We start from the raw sequence: 12,685 nt of genomic DNA, 5'->3' as shown, positions 1-12,685 counted from the left end.
GAGCACACTACCAATCACTGGTCTGGCGAACAGCTAGTATCCCGTTTCAGGAGCTACCACCTGCTACGAACAGCGGATGGAGTGTGAAGAACGATGAATCGAAGTCGGTGCTTACAAGTAGACACCCTGTCTCAGCAGAGTATCCACCCCTTCTCTTTTGGAAATGCAATAGCTGTTCCAACATCATGGTGTAAATAAACAAGGTCGGTCACAACCATTATAGCTCACATGCAGAAGATAATTTGCATTCACAAAAACTATAAAGCGACTCACATGTAAATAAGAGCATTGTTGGGGACAGATCAAGATCCATAATCAACAGTTGTCTACACATGGGTGAGTGATGACACTTCAGACAGATTAATATTTTATTCAGAGGAATTAAATGTAAACCTACTTTGCTCACAGTTCTGTTAGAATTTGTTCCAAAAGTGAAAACTATTTTATAAAAGGGAAGGAGAGATATCAATTTCGGTTTTTTGGCTTCAAAACCGAACGTGCTTGGTGGCTGGCTCTTCAACTGGCAGAGATTTGCATCATTGAAGTTTCTGTGTAGACTGCATTTACATATAACTACATATTCATTTGAAGTGAAAAACAAAGAGAGGGGCCGGGAGGCAGGGTGAGAAGAGGGGCCGGGGGGCAGGGAGAGAAGAGGGGCCGGGAGGCAGGGCGAGTCGAGAAGGGAGGCAGGGCGAGAAGAGGGGCCGGGAGGCAGGGTGAGATGAGGAGAAGGGAGGCAGGGCGAGAAGAGGAGAAGGGAGGCAGGGCGAGAAGAGGAGAAGGGAGGCAGGGCGACAAGAGGAGAAGGGAGGCAGGGCGACAAGAGGAGAAGGGAGGCAGGGCGAGAAGAGGAGAAGGGAGGCAGGGCGAGATGAGGAGAAGGGAGGCAGGGCGAGAAGAGGGGCCGGGAGGCAGGGCGAGAAGAGGAGAAGGGACGCAGGGCGAGAAGAGGAGCCGGGAGGCAGGGCGAGAAGAGGGGCCGGGAGGCAGGGCGAGAAGAGGAGAAGGGAGGCAGGGCGAGAAGAGGAGAAGGGAGGCAGGGTGAGAAGAGGGGCCGGAGGCAGGGCGAGAAGAGGAGAAGGGAGGCAGGGTGAGAAGAGGGGCCGGGAGGCAGGGCGAGAAGAGGAGAAGGGAGGCAGGGCGAGAAGAGGGGCTGGGAGGCAGGGCGAGAAGAGGGGGAGGGAGGCAGGGCGAGAAGAGGGACCGGGAGGCAGGGCGAGAAGAGGAGAAGGGAGGCAGGGCGAGAAGAGGAGAAGGGAGGCAGGGCGAGAAGAGGAGAAGGGAGGCAGGGCGAGAAGAGGAGAAGGGAGGCAGGGGGAGAAGAGGAGAAGGGAGGCAGGGCGAGAAGAGGGGCCGGGAGGCAGGGCGAGAAGAGGGGCTGGGAGGCTACTACAACTGAATGACTTTGGTTTCCGCTTACAATAAACCTTTTGTTGATGGAGTTAATGGAGTGATCCTGGATCCTGGGAACATTACATAATTGGGAACGAGGAAAACATTATCGAGATGGCGGTTTATGGAAAATTGGACGAGTTCCATCCGTAGGGAGAGTCGTGGGAGGCCTACATTGAGAGATAATCATTCTTCTGTGAGGCCTACCAGATCACTGATGAGAACAAAAAGAGGGCGATATTGCTGTCTTTCATGGATCAGAAGTATACCAAGTGATACGATCGTTGGTGTCAGCTTCCAAGCCTGGAGAGGTAACATACGAGGAGATTGTGAAGAGGGTGAAGGAACATTATTGTCCGAGGCCACATAAAACCTTAGCATGGTTTTGGCTGAGGGTGTGTGCGCAGCAGCCGGTTTCGGTTGAGGGTGTTTGCCGCAGCCGGTTTCGGTTTCGGGTGTGTACAGCAGCCAGTTGAGGGTGTGTGCAGCAGCCGGTTGAGGGTGTCTGCAGCAGGCCAGGACCTCACAAAACTTCAAGAAATGAGTGAGCATTGTGAGTATGGAGCTCTGTTGGAGGACATGATACGGGACCAGTTCACCTTTGGGGTGAGGGATGAGGCTCTGCAGAGGAAATTGCAGTCTGATCTAGGATTGGGGCAGCCTACAGAGAAAGGCTTGGCTAAGAGGTGGCAAAAGGCGGAGTGGCGGCATTCGTGAAGCGTCGAGCGGATTGGCGTTGAATCAAGTGTTTGATGCAGGACTCAACAAGCTGTCCTGGAGGAGCAAGCTTACTGAAGAATCTGATTCAGCTCGAGCAATAATGGGTTGCTGGAGGTGTGGAGGCGGACATGCTTCAGAAATCTGCCTATTTCGGAATGAGAAGTGTTTCCAATGTGACAAAGTGGGACATGTTGCCCGACACTGTATAACAAAGCCAGCGGTCACACAGGCGGGCAAACCAAAGCCATCACGTGAGCAGGCAGAGTTGAAGCACTTGGAGCTGCCGGGCATGGGCGAGGTCGATGATAACCAACCACCAAAGGGTGTGGGCAGATGCAGTGAGGTGGAGTACGAAGTAATCTACCAGATACCGGGTGCCATGGCCTATGTGTGTACACTGAACGTTGGAGGTGTGGACGTTCCGATGGAGATTGACACGGGGGCATCATGCTCTGTCATAAACCAAAAAGTTTTTCACTCACTCACACAGAAGCCTGCCATGCTCCCATGTCATTGAATAATTAAAACGTTTACAGGTGAGCAAGTCCCGGTACTCGGTCAAGTCGATGTAGAGGTGGTGTTCCAGGGATATAAATGGTTTTGGGGACTAGTCATAACCAAAACGGGTCCTAGCTTGATTGGCAGGAACTGGCTGGAGAAGCTGAGATTGAATTGGTCAGAAATCAAGCAGTTGCAGTTTGATGGGGGCCAAGGGCAAGACCCCAGGGCAAGCCTGATGAGGGAATACAAGGATTTGTTTAATACAGGAGTAGGACAAGTCAAGGGTATGAAGGCAAAGCTGGGCATCAGAGAAGGAGGAAGGCCTAAGTTCCTCAAGGTTAGCTAGACCTGTGCCTTTTGCAATGAAATCCAAACTGGAGGCAGAATTGGACCGTTTAGAGTCTGATGGAATAATCGAGAAAACTAATTATTCAGAATGGGCAATTCCTCTGGCTCCTGTTCTGAAAGCCGATTGCTCTCTTAGGATATGTGGGGATGACAAGTCAACATTTAATCAGGTGGCAGTCGTGGATCAGTACCCAATTCCTAAGGTTGAAGACCTATTGTCTGTGATGAGCGGTGGTCAGACAAGGTCTAAGTTGGACCTAACGGCTGCATATCAACAGCTGAAGCTGGAAGAGGGCTCTAAGGACTATACGGCCATCAATACGCATCACAGTTTGTATCATTACAACCATATGCCCTATGGCTTATCATCGGCTCCAGCGATTTTCCAGAAATTCATGGAAGGCACATTAAGATCGATACCATTTGTAGTGGCTTGTCTGGACGACATCCTTGTGTCAGGCAGGAACCAGGAAGATCACCTTGTTCACTTGTGTGAAGTGTTTCATCGTCTGCGACAGGCAGGTATTAGGTTGAACTGAGCAATAATGCTTCTTCTTCGCAGAATCCGTCATATACTGTGGATACTGAATTGATACAACAGGTACTTGGCCGGTCCAGGAGTCCGTGCGGGCCATTGTGGATGCTCCTCAGCCACAGAATGTAAGCCAGCTGAAAAAATTTCTGGGGATGTTGAACTATTACCACCGATGCCTTCCAAAAGTTTCATCGGTGTTAGAACCCCTGCTCCATTTGCTGCGCAAGGGAAGTACATGGGTATGGGGTGTTGAAGAGCAGTGAGGTTTTCAGCATTCAAAGCGGTTGTTAACGTCGGCAGAAGTCCTTATGCATTCAGACAGTAACAAGCCGTCAGTGCTATCGGTAGATACTTCACCCTACGGAGTAGGTGCAGTATTGTCGCATGTGATGGCAGATCATACCCCAAGGCCCAGAGCATTTGCTTCGAGGACTCTTAACCAGGCAGAATGGAACTATGCTCACATGGATGGAGAAGGGTTAGCAGTCATTTTTGGAGTGAAACGATTCCACCAACACATTTGGGGTCGCCACGTGGAGATTCACAGTGATCATAAACCATTGTTGGGTTTATAGGGAGAAGACCAACCCATTCCGCAGATGGCCTATCCAAGAGTGATTCGTTGGGGAATAGTTCTCGCTGCATATTCGTACTCGATTAGGTATAAACTGGGTAAGGCTCATGGTAATTGTGATGGACTGAGTAGGTTACCCTTGCCAGAGAGTCCAGGTAAAACTCCCAACGTGCCGGAGACTGAGATGGTCATGCACATGGTGGATACCTACTCATCCCCAGTTACGTCAGTAGACATTAAGAATTGGACGAGAAAGCACCAATTGTTGTGCCATGTCTGCAGGTATCTACAGATGGGAGGGCCAGACCATTGTTCATGCGAGGAACTGAAATCTTTTTTTAGTTGGAAAGAGGAATTGAGCGTGGACTGTGATTGTATCTTATGGGGCCATCGAGTTGTGATTCCAAAGCCTGGTCGTGCAGCAATATTGGAGGAACTGCATGAGACGCACCCAGGGGTGGTCCATATGAAGGCCATAGCCAGATGATATGTGTGGTGGCCCAGCATCACTCAGGATATTGAAAGATGGGTGCAGGGTTGCAATGCCTGCCAAATCAATGCAAGAAATCCTCCTGCAGCAGCTTTGCACCCGTGGGAGATGCCAGCTAGACCATGGCAAAGGCTCCGTGTGTATTATGCAGGGTCTTTCCTGGGCCTGATGTTCTTGGTAGCTTCCGATGCATTTTCAAAATTTGTAGAAATCTGGGTAGTGGCGACTGCCACTGCATCTGCTACTATTGAATGTCTGATGGACCTTTTTAAAACCCATGGTCAAGTGCTGCGTTCCGCAACCTTTTTAGTCCAGGACCCAATAAAAAACCCAGACATCCAGTCTCGACCCATCGAACCCCCCCGACAAACCGTCACGGAAATATCGATTGCTTATGACGTTAATGTCTTGGTAAGGGTTCGGTTCATCATCTTTGTACAGTAGTACAATTCGTAATTGAACAATAAAGCAAAGTGACGACAATCATACCAAACACTGTCCTTATTTTGTTGTTATTTTGTACGGATCTCCACGACCATGAGGAGAGAGAGCGAGAGACCACGCCCCCCTTGAGAATGAGCAGCGACTTCGATCACAGACACCGCCCACTTGATATTATTGTCAGCCAATCAGGCGTAAACTCCCCGCCTTGATAGCAGCTTCGGAAGAGATGAATCCGGATGAAGATTTAATGAAGATTTAATGAAGAAGATGATGATGCAAATGAAGAAGAAGATGAAGATGAATCTCACAACATTCATTGGCGGTGTATCTTTTGTGAAATAGAATAAAACTTTAATTATTAAAGTGACACGCCAGGGTGAGGTGTTTGAACTTTATTTTAATCTTCATCGTGAATAGATGATGAACTTAAAATGTAACATGAACTGATAAACAAAACAAGAATAACTTTCACTGAAAAAACCCGATATGCACCTGAACTTATATCCAGGTTCAATGTTCCGTTATCATGAACAACATTAAATAAACAACTTTCACTGATTAAACCTGAAAGTGAAACTTACAAGCCGAATTCAAATGTTCCGTTAGCAACATTGTAGATGTGGATTATCCACATCAGTGCGTTGGTTGACTTTGCATATTGGCGACGAGATCATCGATTCGCCTTTGAAGCGGCGACAATGCGATTCTCAGGTTGGCACACAGGGCCACCGTCTCCAGTTTGTTTCGATACTTGGACTTCAGATACGTCACCGTTGAGAAACCTGCCTCACACATCCACGTCGTCGTGAATGGCATCAGGAACTTTACCGCGAGATGTGCAATCTCTGGGTACCCATGAGACACTGTCAGCCAAAACTTTACTAAAGTGTCCTTCCTGAACAGTGTCTCAAGTGTACCGTCGGACACGATGTCGATCAAGTCCTCTTTCAATCTGTTGGACATATTTTGTTTTTTGTTCTGATACTTTCTAATTCATTCATTCACTTTCTAGCCATGGCGAGTACCTTACGCTCACAGCTCAATCTTTCGAATGAAAAGCAATGGACATTCTTGTGTCGGAAACTAAACGTATGATTTGACTGACCGGATGCACGTGCGGTACATCGGTACAGCGCGGTAGAAGAGTCCACACGATAAAGTTTGTGTCAGCGTTCGTTTGATCACTGTTCTGTTCAGTCGGGAGAAGTAAATCGTCGATAAAGTTTTTTTCCTGCGATTTCTGAAACGAACGTGCGACCCATTGAAAATCCTTCGCGACCCATAGGTTGCGGAACGTCAGTCGAGTGGAACATCTGGTGTTGGACAATGGCACTTGTTTCACTGCTGCTGAATTTTGGGCCTTTTTGCGCTCGAAATTGAGTTTATCACTCTACATTGACTCCAGTCCGACCAGCTTCTAACGGCCTGGCAGAAAGGATGGTGCAGACCTTTAAACAGGCAATGAGAAAGATGACTGTTGAGAATGACAGTCTGAAGAACAAGTTGGCCTGGTTTCAACTGAAGTATAATGCAACCCTACACACGACGACGGGCCGTACACCGGCTGAATTGTTGTTCAATCGTAAGTTAACATTACGCCTGCATTTGGTTCGCCCAAGAGTGAACATGCGTGTAAGTCAACAACAGGAGCGTCAAAAGGAGTACTATGGTGGTACAGATTGTGGTTTTATTCCCCAAGATACTGTGTTTGCAAAGAACCATGAACAAGGGGATGCATGGCTGCAGGGTACAGTGACAATGCAGACCGGACCAGTGTCATATCAGGTACATCTAGATGGGGGTGGGCCTTTATGCAGGCATGTGGACCAGTTACGTCCTCGACCTGAGTCCTCAGATGAGAGGAGCTCTCCCAGGGTTTCAAGTATGGTTGTGGACGAGCAAGAGCATGTGGTGAAGTCGGGTGGGGGCATTGGTGATGGATGAGAGGTGAACTACAGGGTTGGAGCACTTGGAAGGACACATCCTCTTGCGGATTTGAGGGATGGGTTATGTCGTTCAGGCCGTCAGGTTAAACACCCGACCTACTTGAAAGATTATGATTGTACCTGATGCGATACAATGTTTTGAACTTAGGTTGGAGGAGTGTGAGATATTGTTACAAGTTAATTGTGTTAATTTGGTTTACTCTGCTATTTGAAGTTTTAAAAATATACATCCGGATCCGGAAAGGTGGAGCTGAGCGAGCACGTCATGCCGGAAATGGAAATGTTTGCTACGATTATTGCTCCTGCTGAATGACTTTGGTTTTCGCTTACAATAAACCTTTGTTGATGAACTTCAGGGAGTGATACTGGATCCTGGGGACATTACATGAAGGAAGCAATGTGCGAGCGGGGAGTGAAATAAATAAAGAGGAGGGGCGTAAAAAAAGGAGGCAGAGAGGGGATTGGGTTTGGAGTAAGCAACGAGGGGTGGGGGCGGAGTTGCATGGGGCAGATGAACACGTAATCGTGGGATGCTGAGCAGAGATAGGGTAGCCTGGAGCGGGTGTATGGTCGCCCGGGTGTGAAGATGACATGGGCGAGGGTACTGATGTGGGGGAGTTAATCAACGTAGTCCCACACACAGCACAAAAAGGTTTGGATTTATGGATTCCAACGACGGAGAGATGAAGAGAGACATCAGAACTGGGATGGCAATGATGATTAAAGGTACGAAGACAGGCAGCACCTTAACCGGAAACGAAGCCTTCGTCCTCAACGCCCCACCATCATCCTCTTCTTTTTTTTCTCCCACCGCTTTTTTTTCTCAATGAGCCTCCTCCAATCTCTTGAGGGATGACCCTCATAATAACTTCTCCTGATCCAATCAACCCGAATAATAAAAACCTTACAAAACCAATTCACGAGAATAAAAGTGTTTCCAAATTGATTTCCCCAAAATGCATTGCCAGGGATAAATGAGACCCAAGACCACGTGGTCTAGGTTTTATGGTGTACATTGCAAAATGGGGTTTTTGTGTGTGGTGTTCGTCACGCCAATGTATCATTTCTGGCGCCATCTATCAATGGTGAAGAATAATAAATTGGTTCTTGTCACACACCCAACCTGTCCATCAAATATATGAACACGATTTTTATTTTTATTTTTTTTGTATACAGGATCGAGGCTCGTGAAAGAGCTAACATCAATCACACAAAAAATCTAACAGACAAATAAAACATATAATAAGGGGGGTGATAGACAAGATTGGGAAAGAGGGGGAAGCACACAAACACAACATTAGAGAGCAGGGACATCGGGACTACGATGGTGGAATAGGCACGAGTTTACTTGTCATCCAGAGATAGAGAGAGGGGTGACCTGGCTAGCAGACTGAGACTAATGTTTGGAAGCACGTGGAAAGGATAAACTTCAACAAGCGTTATGCCTAGGTCCCCCGTCGTTGAAGTGATGTGAGTTGACAAAGTGGAAGATGCAAGGCGGCCATCTTGGATTTTGACGTGGCGACCCAATTTTCAATAGCGTTCTCCCTTATGCGTAGATACACCCACACACCAGATTAGAAGTTGGTACTTCGCTTATTTTTCAAGATATTCCGCTCACAAGGTTCCGACATACATGGCGGTGGCCATCTTGGATTTTGAGGTGGCGACCCAATTTTCAATAGCATTCTTCCTTATGCCTAGATACATCCACACACCAGATTAGAAGTTGGTACTTCGCTTATTTTTCAAGATATTCCGCTCACAAGGTTCAGACATACATGGCGTCAGACGTACATGGCGGCGGCCATCTTGGATTTTGACGTGGGTTGCACCCACACACCAAATTAGAATTAGGTCCTTTGCTTACGCACGCATGCACGGACGCACGGACGGAGGGGAAAACCATAGTCCCCCTTTCGCTCCGCGGTGTGACGGGGGACAAAAAAAGGCATTTTGAAGAGGTTCAAATCGATGGGGAGAACGAGGAATAAGAAAAGAAGAAGCAAGGTCAATTGCAAGGCGTTTATTCCTTCTACATGAAGCTCCCTGTACTTTAGGATCACCTTGTAGGCCTGCACCCATATGCTAAGTAAACTAGGAATGTGCTGTGCTATGTTGGAAGGAGTACGAAAAGCCATGTCTGCAGAAAACGGATTTTTTGGAACGCCGGCCGCATTTTCCGTCCAATCATCATGTAACTTTGTATGAAGCTTTCACCATTGCACACATTTCTTATTTAGTCAACGTTGTGGTGGTGGAATGGCCGTAAAGGCCATAATATAGAGGTTGATGAGTCTTTCCTTCGTGTTGGGAAAGAAGGTGCACAAGGAACACTGCACAAGAACACTTGCCACGAGGGATGGTTTGAGCCCAAATTTTCTGAGTCCGAACCCTCCAAAAAACGGGAAAAGAAAAGGCCCCTTTATATAAGGGTATGTGCCATGTGGCAAAGTATAGAAAAGAAGAGACATTCCATAGCTCGTAGAAAATTCCAAACAATACAAAATAAGGGGCATTCAAAAAATCTCGAATGCATGCTGTACTACCCTTGTGTTCTGAGGAGGAACCAAGTAATGCTCGAGAACAGTTCATGTAAAGAAGCACCAATTTGATTCATACAGCTGCATGTAGAAGTTAATGTATTTTATTTGCCAGATGTAGGGCGCGCCCCTTTATATTAACTTTTCTAGAGCATCACTTCTGAGCCCGAACCCCCCAAAAAACATTCTCAATGGTGAAGAATCACTTTAAAATTATAGTACCTGGTTCCGAATCTTCACTAAAGTCTAATCAATTTGTCCTTTGTCAACCTGCACATAAAATTTCGTCTGAATCTGTCCACAACGTTTTGAGATATTCTGCCCACACAGACACAGGTGAAAACACAACTCTGTCCACCAACAGTGGCAGAGGTAATGAGCAAGAAAAAATACACAGGAGTGAGCACTCAACACAAAGAACACTCGACACACAGAGAACATAACATGTGTGGCAGAACAGACGGACCAGGAATGATAACTCAGCTTTTGGAAGCTGATCTCTTGGAAGACCAAGAGAAGAGACAATGACCAAGTAACCGGAAACCGAAGCCTTATTCCTCAACCTCCTTACAATCCATTCTTATTTTACTTCTCAATAGAGCCTCCTCCCATCTTTTGGGGGATTCCCCCCATAATAACTTCTGATCTGATCAATCTGAACAAGAAAAATCTTACAAAACAATCTCATGAGAACAAAAGTTTTTCTCAATTGATGTACCCAAAATGCATCGCCAGGGATAAATGAGACCCGAGACCATGTGGTCCAGGCTTTCCAGTGTACATTGTAAATTGATATTTTGTGCGGTGTGCGTCACATGGAATACAACAACAATATTTGGAAAACAGGTTCAGCCTTTACCTCAGGAATGGGTCGGCACGGGCACAGCCGTGGGGGTTCGGCACCGTTGTGGTGCAAGCGCCGGGCCTGTGGTACAGGAAGTGGTGCTCCCTGCAACTCTCGGCACCTGGCAGCTGCTCCAGAAGGTAGAGCACGGCACAGTGGGACAGGCCGGACAGAACGAGGCCATTTGCCCCTGGAGAAAGAAAAAGCTCAGTTTTGGATAATTTTGTGGAAAACACCATCAAATCGACCAATTGGTACACGATGAGGTACCCTGAGAGTGTCAAATACGCCAATTCTGATGCAATACAAATACTTTTAGGGACGTTGGGAGGTGTTTGAATGTCATTAAAGGGATGAAAATGGTTGGATTTGCTATGTTAACAACAACAACATGCATTTTAAGGCCATTTTCCCTGCTAGAGCGGGGGTTAGCCTTGTGGGCCCCCTGACAATCTTCTCCAATTTGCCCTATTTTCTACATCTCCCCTTGTTAACCCCTTTGCCCACATTTCTTCTTTGACCATCTTTCGCCAAGTCTTTCTCGGTCTTCCCCGTCCTCCACTTCCTTCAACATTCATTTCCATCACTCTTCTCAACCAGTCACTTTCATTCTTCCTCAACACATGACCAAACCATCTCAAACTGTTTCTTTTCACAGCATCAATCACAGGCTCTATTCCCATCATCTTTCGCAATTCATCATTTGTCTTCCCCTCTCTCAACGATACTCCACACATCCACCGAACCATTCGCATTTCCACCCTTTCCAGCCTTCGTTGCTGCTCGACGTTCATTACCCATGTCTCGCTCCCATAAATCATAACACTTCTCACACACGCAGCATACACCTTTCCCTTCAGCTTCAATGACACTCCGCTCCTCGTCAGCACGCCACTCAGTTCCCGAAACTTCTTCCATGCACATCTCACTCCAGCAACCGTTGCCGAGTCTGATCCACCTTCTCCATTCAGCATGTCTCCATGGTAGCAAAATGTTTTTACACCTTCCAGCTTCACGCCGTCTCCAAGATCCAACTCAACATTTCCTCCATCTGCAGCTCCCTCTGTGCACACCTTACACTTGAATGTAGCTGCCACACTGGTTAATGACCCTCTCAAACCACTACATTTTTGATGAACCCACTCAGCGCACATTGTACATTGAATGGAGTTCACTCCGACACCCTTCCTGCACACAGCACATGGCCACTTCCCAGTTCTTTCCACCTCACCACATGCTTTACCACTTGCCATCACCTTCGTTTTTCTGATATTCACCTTCAGACCCTTTGTCTCCATACATTCCTTCCACTTGGTCATCTTCTCCTTCATGGTAATCGTATAATATCGATTTGAATGAGCATCGAGCACATATTGTTGTGGAAATGACTGCCATGTCATTTCATCCACCGGCGAGGAAGCGTCCTTCAAGCTCTCAACGTCATCAGAGTTAAGTATTTTCCCATTTGTGTTTTGTCAAATTTCCACTGGTTATTTTACTGTATATGTGTTACTGTGTGATTCTAGTTAGTTTTGGTTTGTAATTCGTGCAAACTTGTGTGTAATGAGTCGTTTTTTGTTCACATCGCATGTGCAGCTTGGTCCCTCGAGGCTCCCCCGCACCCCCCCGTCGGTATTTTGTAAATTTAAGTTCTTTCCTTTTCTGTATTTCCTTTTTAAAAATTTTATTTTCTCCCCCTACCTCCCACGAACATCTTACCCTTTGTCTGACATTTTTAATACAAAATAAAATAATTATTTCCTTCCCTCCTCGCAGTCCCCGCCCACGACAACGTGCTTGTTATCTCGCCCCGCCCGCTTTATCTCCTTTTTCTTCGACCTCCCCAGCTGATACCTTTCCAATTCCAGTTTCCACCATACTCATTCAACCCTTTCTCCTTTCTCAGATCCACGCCCTCACTTCAGGGACTTTTCCCAGATTGTTTTTCACAGTTTTGTTTAAATATCATTTAAATATGTTCAAACTTTCCCCTGCAGTGTTTTATTCAGTGGTTTATTACAACACTGTTTTTCTTCCAACTTAAAATGATTTTTTCAATTTCCTCATCAATTCATTCCATTAACAAAAAAAATTCAATCTCTCACAGTTCTTCCTTTCTACATTCTCCAAACTCACCATTCCACCCTTCCTCTATCGTTTTCAAACGGATCTCAGACTTGAAAATCGCAATAAACCCAGTTTGTAATAAATGTTCGTTTGTCATTAATCGTCCACTTTCTAAACTCCCCCCTTACCTCTCCCCTCCTGAACTCCCCCCTCCCCTCCTAAACTCCACCATCACCTCCAAAACTCCCACCTCACCCCTCCCTTCAATTCTCCCCCCT

At 46.7% G+C, this 12,685-nt stretch overlaps 1 protein-coding gene across 6 annotated transcripts in view; it reads right to left on the bottom strand.

Moving 5' to 3' along the window:
- Positions 1-12,685, bottom strand: part of LOC137439984 (histone-lysine N-methyltransferase 2A) — a 248,494-nt gene that overhangs the window by 10,464 nt on the left and 225,345 nt on the right. For 5 of the 6 annotated variants that reach the window (XM_068136309.2, XM_068136310.2, XM_068136311.2 and 2 more), the window contains one exon: positions 10,356-10,530. The exons of the other annotated variant lie outside the window; for it this stretch is intronic. In XM_068136309.2, coding sequence (XP_067992410.2) covers positions 10,356-10,530 — 175 coding nt within the window. The remainder of the gene's footprint in view (positions 1-10,355; positions 10,531-12,685) is intronic. 6 annotated transcript variants of the gene reach the window in all.

This window comes from Myxine glutinosa, chromosome 14 (assembly GCF_964187855.1).
Source record: "Myxine glutinosa chromosome 14, kmMyxGlut1.1, whole genome shotgun sequence".
Taxonomy (NCBI): Eukaryota; Metazoa; Chordata; class Myxini; order Myxiniformes; family Myxinidae; genus Myxine; species Myxine glutinosa.
The sequence above is the reverse complement of the archived record's forward strand: the minus strand, read 5'-3'. Positions and strand labels throughout refer to the sequence as shown.